This window comes from Salmo salar, chromosome ssa27 (assembly GCF_905237065.1).
Source record: "Salmo salar chromosome ssa27, Ssal_v3.1, whole genome shotgun sequence".
Taxonomy (NCBI): Eukaryota; Metazoa; Chordata; class Actinopteri; order Salmoniformes; family Salmonidae; genus Salmo; species Salmo salar.
The window spans coordinates 41,869,044-41,879,488 of NC_059468.1; the positions used below are offsets into that span (position 1 = coordinate 41,869,044).

The 10,445-nt window shown below is 45.6% G+C and overlaps 1 protein-coding gene across 1 annotated transcript; it reads left to right on the forward strand.

Annotated features, from left to right (window-relative positions):
* The first annotated feature begins 1,188 nt into the window (after nt 1-1,188).
* LOC106589111 (gap junction alpha-4 protein) lies at nt 1,189-9,613 on the forward strand. Its single transcript, XM_014178807.2, has 2 exons — nt 1,189-1,928; nt 7,189-9,613. The coding sequence occupies exon 2, from the start codon at nt 7,199-7,201 to the stop codon at nt 8,357-8,359; it is 1,161 nt and encodes a 386-aa protein (XP_014034282.1). The 5' UTR covers nt 1,189-1,928; nt 7,189-7,198; the 3' UTR covers nt 8,360-9,613.
* Nucleotides 9,614-10,445: the final 832 nt, after the last annotated feature.

A 10,445-nucleotide genomic window follows, 5' to 3' on the forward strand; every position in this document is an offset into this window, starting at 1 on the left:
TAGTTCCAGTGAAGGGAAATCTTAACGCTACAACATAGAATGACATTCTAGACGATTCTGTGCTTCCAACTTTGTGGCAACAGTTTGGGGAAGGCCCTTTCCTGTTTCAGCATGTCAATACCCCCGTGCACAAAGCTCTACTCTCCTCTCTACCCTCCTCTTCTCTCTTCTCTACTCTCCTCTCTTCTCTCCGCTCTACTCTCCTCTCTACCCTCATCTTCTCTCTCCTACTCCTCTCCTCCTCCTCTCTCCTCTCCTCCTCTCTCTTCCCCTACTCCTCTTTCCTCTCCTCTTCTCTCCTCTCCTCCTCTCTCCTCCCCTCCCCCTCTCCTCCCCTACTCCTCTCCTCCTCTCCCCTCATCTTAACGCTACAACATAGAATGACATTCTAGACGGTTCTGTGCTTCCAACCTTGTGGCAACAGTTTGGGATAAAATGGAACACCAATGAGATGGTGCGAGGACTTGCTTCCAGGACAACATCAGTGCCCGATCCTCACTAATGCTCTTGTGGCTGAATGGAAGCAAGTCCCCCGCACCAATGTTCCAATATCTAGTGGAGGCTGTTATAGCAGCAAAAGGTGGGACCAACTCCATATTGATGCCCATTATTTTAGAATGAGATGTTGGACCAGCAGGTGTCCATATACTTTTGGTAATGCAGTGTACTTTTGGTAATGTAGTGTACTTTTGGTAATGCAGTGTACTTTTGGTAATGCAGTGTACTTTTGGTAATGCAGTGTACTTTTGGTAATGCAGTGTACTTTTGGTAATGTAGTGTATTTGTGTTTCTGTTAACCGTAATAACCTGGTTAACGAGTGTATTTTCTTTTTGTCAATAAACATTCTCCATATATGCAGTACTTCCATATGTTTTTGTCCTGGTATCTGGACCATGAGACGAGTCTTGTGAGGCCTTTGGGCATCCTAGAGCAAAACAACCGACATGTACGAGTTTTACACAGATGGGTCATATTAGTGGGTAGCCAAAATTGTTCGGACGCTACAGACGATTTTGTGAGAATACCGATTTTCGGGATGTCTCATGGTCTGACAAACACCGCTCTAGCTCTGTCAACTTTCTCCGCGGATGCGGAAGTGTTACATAGGCGGATGTGGTGGATTGAGAAGAAGCATCCAATGCAAAAAAAACAAACATATCTGTAGTTTAAACTGGCTGATTTTTATGGGGATTGTTTTATTGATCGTCTGATATCTTATCCAAAGAAAATAACAAACTGTCTGAAAATAATCTTCTGTCTGAAGATATCGATCTATTTTCTGCACTAATTGAGTGTTTTTCCTTGTCCGCATCGACGGTTTAACCTGAATAACTGAATAAAACTAATGGAACAAACAGCTCATTCCGCTGGTGCGTCATCTCCCTAGAAAAGCGGTGACTGGCGCCATTGTGTGGATTTATTGGACATTTACACGAAACGAGTTGTTAACTCTAACTTCTTAGGATTTGAATAAATCAACAAAACTCGGATGAAAATCCTAACGTGACCAATCAAATCTATCAAATCTATTGTTGAACAGACCGTTTTGAAAAGCTTTTTTTTTTTTTCATGCCTTTATGGTTTCGGAACAACTTGGTCAATTGAGTAGCATAGATTACACCACTTTCTATACCTGTTGCTCAACTTTGACAAAAATAAGTGCTGAAGATATCAACTTGAAGGCCTTAATTAACACTTATTCAAGATGAGTAGTTCAACAAATAAACCCTTCATGGTCGACAGTCCATCTCGGGGCGCAGCGCAGCGAACAGATCCACATGTTAGAAGTCATCCCTTTCCTGGACCGGGTTCCTGTGGGCAGGCCAATAAAACGCATTGTGAAATTCTCCCCAGTCATTCCGACTGGAGTGCTGGTCCAAGAAACGTCAAGTCAACGAAGAAAATAACCAAACTTCACAACTGACAGGTAAGGATGCAGCGCTTTAATTCCAAACGGGTCTTTTTTATGGATTCTTGATACCCGTGTTGACTGAGTTTATTTTACCTTTATTTAACTAGGAAAGTCAGTTAAGAACAAATTCTTATTTTCAATGACGGCCTAGGAACAGTGGGTTAACTGCCTTGTTCAGGGTCAGAATGACAGATTTTTACCTTGTCAGCTCAGGGATTTGATCCATCAACCTTTTGGTAACTAGTCCAACTCTCTAACCACTAGACTACCTACCGCACCAGTTGACAACAAACGTGAATTCAATGTGAAATCAACAAACTATTCCCCATGTCATTGGATTTAGGTTAAAGTAGGGTGGAAAAAAAGACGAAATGCCGTTATGTTGTTGAATTTTTTGCAAATCCAATTAGTTTTCCATGTTGATTCAAAGTCATCACATAGATTATTATTATTATATATTTTTTTTGGCGGGGGGGGGGTTAAAATGACGTGGAAACAACGTCGATTCAACCATGTTTTTTGCCCAGTGGGGTATGACTGCTGTAGTGATTGATGGAAACAGCTAGAACAAAAGCAATAACCCTGTGGTATCAGGACACTGCTTACAAGACATGTACACTACCTTCTGTACCATAGAGGTCCAGACCTCTGGGCAGATGCTGTGATACACTTACCGTAGCCTACAGGACTGTGTGCTTGCACTGTTAAAAAAAAAAAATAGTTTCAACGAATTATAATTGAAGGAGAAGTTAGATCTTTTACAACCAAATCTCTATTTTTATTTTGATGTACATGGAATGTTATACAGGGGTCCAGATACGTTTTTGAGAAACTTTCCAAAAACAAGTGTTTACGCTTGTCTCGCAATACCAGCATTTCGCTGCACCTGCAATAACATCTGCTAAATATATGTATGCGACCAATAATATTTGATTTGATTGGACCAGCGATTCACTTCCTCATCCTCGTTGTGCAGTGCTGGGGCTCTGAAAAAATATGAACAAAGGCAACAACAAAAAACCACCCAAACAGAAATGTTGTCAGTATAGTGATGCAGGTCTTTAGATGTTTTACACATTAAATTGTGTCATTCTGAACTTTATCCACAACCTTATTTTCCATTTTGTGCGACTCTACCTGTTTCCCCTATCCAGCTGTTCCTTTCTCCCTGTAGCCTGCTGCTAGAATGGACCCGTTTCCCCTATCCAGCTGTTCCTTTCTCCCTGTAGCCTGCTGCTAGAATGGACCCATTTCCGCCTCCTAACCAGCTGTTCCTTTCTCCCTGTAGCCTGCTGCTAGAATGGACCCGTTTCCCCTATCCAGCTGTTCCTTTCTCCCTGTAGCCTGCTGCTAGAATGGACCCGTTTCCCCCTCCTATCCAGCTGTTCCTTTCTCCCTGTAGCCTGCTGCTAGAATGAACCCGTTTCCCCTATCCAGCTGTTCCTTTCTCCCTGTAGCCTGCTGCTAGAATGAACCCGTTTCCCCCTCCTATCCAGCTGTTCCTTTCTCCCTGTAGCCTGCTGCTAGAATGGACCCGTTTCCCCCTCCTATCCAGCTGTTCCTTTCTCCCTGTAGCCTGCTGCTAGAATGGACCCGTTTCCCCCTCCTATCCAGCTGTTCCTTTCTCCCTGTAGCCTGCTGCTAGAATGAACCCGTTTCCCCTATCCAGCTGTTCCTTTCTCCCTGTAGCCTGCTGCTAGAATGGACCCGTTTCCCCCTCCTATCCAGCTGTTCCTTTCTCCCTGTAGCCTGCTGCTAGAATGGACCCGTTTCCCCTATCCAGCTGTTCCTTTCTCCCTGTAGCCTGCTGCTAGAATGGACCCGTTTCCCCTATCCAGCTGTTCCTTTCTCCCTGTAGCCTGCTGCTAGAATGGACCCGTTTCCCCCTCCTATCCAGCTGTTCCTTTCTCCCTGTAGCCTGCTGCTGGAATGGACCCGTTTCCCCTATCCAGCTGTTCCTTTCTCCTTGTAGCCTGCTGCTGGAATGAACCCGTTTCCCCTATCCAGCTGTTCCTTTCTCCCTGTAGCCTGCTGCTAGAATGAACCCGTTTCCCCTATCCAGCTGTTCCTTTCTCCCTGTAGCCTGCTGCTAGAATGGACCCGTTTCCCCCTCCTATCCAGCTGTTCCTTTCTCCCTGTAGCCTGCTGCTAGAATGAACCCGTTTCCCCTATCCAGCTGTTCCTTTCTCCCTGTAGCCTGCTGCTAGAATGGACCCGTTTCCCCTATCCAGCTGTTCCTTTCTCCCTGTAGCCTGCTGCTAGAATGGACCCGTTTCCCCTATCCAGCTGTTCCTTTCTCCCTGTAGCCTGCTGCTAGAATGAACCCGTTTCCCCCTATCCAGCTGTTCCTTTCTCCCTGTAGCCTGCTGCTAGAATGGACCCGTTTCCCCTATCCAGCTGTTCCTTTCTCCCTGTAGCCTGCTGCTAGAATGGACCCGTTTCCCCTATCCAGCTGTTCCTTTCTCCCTGTAGCCTGCTGCTAGAATGAACCCGTTTCCCCCTCCTATCCAGCTGTTCCTTTCTCCCTCTAGCCTGCTGCTAGAATGGACCCGTTTCCCCCTCCTATCCAGCTGTTCCTTTCTCCCTGTAGCCTGCTGCTAGAATGAACCCGTTTCCCCTATCCAGCTGTTCCTTTCTCCCTGTAGCCTGCTGCTAGAATGAACCCGTTTCCCCTATCCAGCTGTTCCTTTCTCCCTGTAGCCTGCTGCTAGAGTGAACCCGTTTCCCCTATCCAGCTGTTCCTTTCTCCCTGTAGCCTGCTGCTAGAATGGACCCGTTTCCCCCTCCTATCCAGCTGTTCCTTTCTCCCTGTAGCCTGCTGCTAGAATGGACCCGTTTCCCCTATCCAGCTGTTCCTTTCTCCCTGTAGCCTGCTGCTAGAATGGACCCGTTTCCCCTATCCAGCTGTTCCTTTCTCCCTGTAGCCTGCTGCTAGAATGGACCCGTTTCCCCCTCCTATCCAGCTGTTCCTTTCTCCCTGTAGCCTGCTGCAGTTAGGAATGACACACTTTAATGTGTCAGCTTCATCATCTAAAGACCAAATGCACAAGTCTAAAAAGACAAGAGTGAAAAAAATATAGGAATATTAGAACGAGCAATGTCAGTGTCCGGAATATAAATGTACACTGAGTGTACAAAACATTAAGAACACCTGTTCTTTCCATGACATTTTACATTTACATTTACGTCATTTAGCAGACGCTCTTATCCAGAGCGACTTACAAATTGGTGCATTCACCTTATAATATCCAGTGGAACAACCACTTTACAATAGTACATCTATATCTTTTTTTTTGGGGGGGGGGTTAGAAGGATTACTATATCCTATCCCAGGTATTCCTTAAAGAGGTGGGGTTTCAGGTGTCTCCGGAAGGTGGTGATTGACTCCGCTGTCCTGGCGTCGTGAGGGAGCTTGTTCCACCATTGGGGTGCCAGAGCAGCGAACAGTTTTGACTGGGCTGAGCGGGAACTGTGCTTCCTCAGAGGTAGGGAGGCGAGCAGGCCAGAGGTGGATGAACGCAGTGACATAGACTGACATAGACTGACCAGGTGAATCCAGGTGAAAGCTATGATCCCTTATTGATGTCACCTGTTAAATCCACTTCAATCAGTGTAGATGAAGGGGAGGAGACAGGTTAAAGAATGATTTTTTTTAGCCTTGAGACAATTTGAGACTTGGATTGTGTATGTGTGCCATTCAGAGGGCGAATAGGCAAGACAAAATATTTAAGTGTCTTTGAACGGGGGTATGATAGTAGGTTCCATGGCGCATCGTTTTTTGTTGTTGTCAAGAACTGCAACGCTGCTGTGATCAAATCAATATGATCTAACAGTAATAAAAGTCACATGTTGAACCACAGCTGTGTTGGGTAATGTGATACAGACAGAAATATGTTTGAATATTATGCATGGAGTTTCATTGTATGATATCAGACCTTAAGACCAAAACATGAAGGTGGAAAATGCCCTACGCACCCACAATGGGTTGGGGGGGTGTCAAGTCATGGACAGAGAAGGTTAACGGGGGGGTGTTATGTTGTGTTCACAAGATCTCTAGTAAAAACGTTGCAAGTTAGATCACGCAGGACATGTTCTGACAAAAATAACATGTTCTGACAAAAATAACATGTTCTGACAAAAATAACATGTTCTGACAAAAATAACATGTTCTGACAAAAATAACATTTCTTACAAAAATAACATGTTCTAACAAAATAACATGTTCTGACAAAAATAACATGTTCTGACAAAAATAACATGTTCTTACAAAAATAACATGTTCTAACAAAATAACATGTTCTGACAAAAATAACATGTTCTTACAAAAATAACATGTTCTAACAAAATAACATGTTCTGACAAAAATAACATGTTCTGACAAAAATAACATGTTCTTACAAAATAATGTTCTGACAAAAATAACATGTTCTGACAAAATAGCATGTTCTAACAAAATAACATGTTCTTACAAAATAACATGTTCTGACAAAATAACATGTTCTGACAAAATAACATGTTCTGACAAAATAGCATGTTCTGACAAAATAACATGTTCTTACAAAATAATGTTCTGACAAAAATAACATGTTCTGACAAGATAACATGTTCTAACAAAATAACATGTTCTTACAAAATAACATGTTCTGACAAAATAATGTTCTGACAAAAATAACATGTTCTGACAAGATAACATGTTCTAACAAAATAACATGTTCTTACAAAATAACATGTTCTGACAAAATAACATGTTCTGACAAAATAACATGTTCTGACAAAATAGCATGTTCTGACAAAATAACATGTTCTTACAAAATAATGTTCTGACAAAAATAACATGTTCTGACAAGATAACATGTTCTAACAAAATAACATGTTCTGACAAAAATAGCATGTTCTGACAAAATAACATGTTCCGACAAAAATAACATGTTCTGACAAAATAACATGTTCTTACAAATCACATCGGATGTCAGTTTAGACACAGAGTTTGAAAAAATGTTAAAGTGTTTTAAAATAGAAAGAGGTTATAATAATGTAGAAACATAATATTGTTTTATTAACACACATTTTCCCAGCATGTCTGTCTGTCTGTCTGTCTGTCTGTCTGTCTGTCTGTCTGTCTGTCTGTCTGTCTGTCTGTCTGTCTGTCTGTCTGTCTGTCTGTGTGTGTGAGAGAGAGAGAGAGTGTGTGTGTGAGAGAGAGCTAGAAAGCAAACGTCTGTGTATGGACACTTACATCTAATACCTGTATATGTGTTTACGTGCTTACCCCCAGGTGACAGAGGATGTCCAGAGCTGACTGGTCCTTCCTGGAGCACCTGTTGGAGGAGGGGCAGGAGTATAGCACCGGGGTGGGCCGCGTCTGGCTAACTGTCCTCTTCCTGTTCCGCATGTTAGTCCTGGGCACTGCCGCAGAGTCAGCCTGGGACGACGAACAGGTCGACTTCGTCTGTAATACCAATCAACCTGGATGTACCGCGGTGTGTTACGACAAAGCGTTCCCCATATCACATTACCGCTATTTTGTCCTCCAGGTGATTTTTGTTTCCACGCCGACCATTTTCTATTTTGGGTATGTGGCCTTCAGGGCTGCGAAGGAGAAGAAAGAGGAGGAAGGTGAGGAGAATAAGAGGTCGGAGGAGGAGGGTGGCGGTGGTGGTGAGAGACGAGAGAGGGGAGGAGTAAAGAAGAACGGAGAGAAGAAGAGGGAGGTGAGAAAGGGGGATGAGATAGAAGAACTAGAGGAGGAGAAAAGAGGGAGGAAGGAGGTGACAGCTCTCCCGGAGGTTCCTAAGCTAAAGGGCCGTCTCCTCTGCGCCTACGCCGCCAGCATCCTCCTCAAGGTCCTCCTGGAGGTGGGCTTCATCGTGGGGCTGTGGTGCCTCTACGGCTTCGTGATCCCGGCCCGGTTCGAGTGCGTCCGGGACCCCTGTCCTCACACGGTGGACTGCTTCGTCTCCAGACCCACGGAAAAGACCATCTTCACCATCTACACCCAGGCCATCGCTGGAGTCTCTCTACTTCTCAACCTAGCAGAGCTCCTCCACCTCCTCCAGCTTGCCGTCACCCATCACCTGGAGAAGCGCTATGCCCAGGAGCAGTACACCTTTCCTGGCATAGCTGGGGTCCGATTCCAGCCTGGGGCTTCAGGGCTGGAGATGGAGATGCAGCAAGCTTCGCCTTACCAGGAGAAGGGACATCTGCATTTACCCATGAGGGAGGCCAGCTACGCCAAGCCCAGTGAGAGTTACCTGGACCTGGTGTCGGGAGCAGGGATGGACCATGATGGTGACTTGCTCCCCAGTTATCTGAACTATATGGGGGCTATGAGGACAACACACTCTTCAGGGAGAGCAACACGACACACAACACACACACACAGCAACAAACACAGTAAAGGTGCCCAGAAGGGACACAGCAACAAACACACAACGCATTACGTATGAGGAAAACAGAGACGTTTGGTTCTGTGACGAGGAAAACAGAGACGTTTGGTTCTGTGACGAGGAAAACAGAGACGTTTGGTTCTGTGACGAGGAAAACAGAGACGTTTGGTTCTGTGACGAGGAAAACAGAGACGTTTGGTTCTGTGACGAGGAAAACAGAGACGTTTGGTTCTGTGACGAGGAAAACAGAGACGTTTGGTTCTGTGACGAGGAAAACAGAGACGTTTGGTTCTGTGACGAGGAAAACAGAGACGTTTGGTTCTGTGACGAGGAAAACAGAGACGTTTGGTTCTGTGACGAGGAAAACAGAGACGTTTGGTTCTGTGACGAGGAAAACAGAGACGTTTGGTTCTGTGACGAGGAAAACAGAGACGTTTGGTTCTGTGACGAGGAATGAGCCATGTGCCATTAAAGACGAAGACAGGTGCTTTATGGGTGGGTTAAACTTTGAAGTACGTTTCCAAGAACATGGACAAGAGTAAGAACAAATGATTGTACTGTGTATAACACATGCCTTGAAGGACAATGTAGTAGAGATGTATTAGATGTTGCTGATTAGAATGGGAATTTACGAAAGTCCTCAGGAACAAGGTTTAAACAAAGAACATTGAGAATGGAACACTAAGAAGGGAAAAGGAGGACAATCGGAACAGGAACAGGATGCTGTATAATTCAGCCATTTTGATTTTTTTAGGAAACCTTCTATTCCAATGGGAATGGGATAAGCCTATGCGCTGGCTGAATGTGATGTGACAATGGAAAAACTTGGCTTGACCTCCACAGGGAAAACAGCCTACAGGCACCAACAGTGCAGTGGGGTCTTGTGAGAAAGAGTAGGGGTAAATATATATTACTACGTCCCAAATGGAACCATATTCCCTACATAGTGCACTACTTTTGACCGGGGCTTTATGGGCCCTATAGGCTACCATTTGGGGCGTAGCCTATGCGTTGTTAAGCATGTTCCCTAACTGATTACTGTGACCTCAGAGCTCCGCTAAGGCCAGTGGAATGTACTGGGCTCTCTGGACTACCCTCCCTCCCTGGGGACTAATGGTCAAACACACACATAGGCACGCAAACTCTCTCTCTCACACACACACACACACACACACACACACACACACACACACACACACACACGCACACGCCTGTCCCCTATGTAGCTGTCCAGCTGTGGCTTGGAGTCACAAGAGGGGTGAGGAAGGGAGAGCCAGAGGGAGGAGCAAGAGGAGGGAAGAAGGGGAGCTAGAGGGGAGGAAGGGTAAAGAGGGGGGGGGGCAGGGAGGGAAAGAGAGAGGGAGGGGTAAAGGGAGAGAGAGAGAGGTAGGTAAAGAGAGAGGGAGGGAGGGAGGGAGATGGAGGGAAAGGGAGAGGGAGGAGGGAGGGAGAGAGATGGAGGGAAAGAGAGAGGGAGAGAGATGTAGGGAAAGATAGAGGGAGGGGAGGAGGAGAAATGAGGAAAAGAAAGGAAGGAGGGAGAGAATGAGGGAAAGAGAGAGGGAGGAGGGAGGGAGAGAGTGGAGGGAAGAGAGAGGGGGGGAGGAGGAGGGAGAGATGGAGGGAAAGAGAGAGGGAGGGGAAGAGGGAGGGAGAGAGATGGAGGGAAAGAGAGAGGGAGGGAGAGATGGAGGGGAAGAGGGAGGGAGAGAGATGGAGGGAAAGAGAGAGGGAGGGGAGGAGGGAGGGAGAGAGATGAAGGGAAAGAGAGAGGGAGGGGAAGATAAGATGAGAGGGAGAGAGATGAGAAAAAAAGGAAAAAAAGAGAAGGGAGGAGGGAGGAAGATGGAGGGAAAGAGAGAGGGAGGGGAAGATAGAGGGAGGGGTGGAGGGAGGGAGAGAGATGGAGGGAAAGAGAGAGGGAGGGGTGGCGGGAGGGAGGGAATATAGAGGGGGATGGAGAGAGGGAGGAATGGAATGGAAGGGAGGGTGAGTGGTATGAAGAGGTATGGAAAGAGTCACTGTCTGATATCCTGTGAATGATTTAAATTTGATTCCCTGTGAATTATTTAAATTTGATTCCCTGTGAATGATTTAAATTTGATTCCCTGTGATTCCCCGTGAACGATTTAAATTTGATTCCCTG

What these genes read in the sequence shown, in the direction of transcription:
- LOC106589111 (XM_014178807.2), top strand. Translation starts at nt 7,199, where the DNA reads ATGTCCAGAGCTGACTGGTCCTTCCTGGAGCACCTGTTGGAGGAGGGG.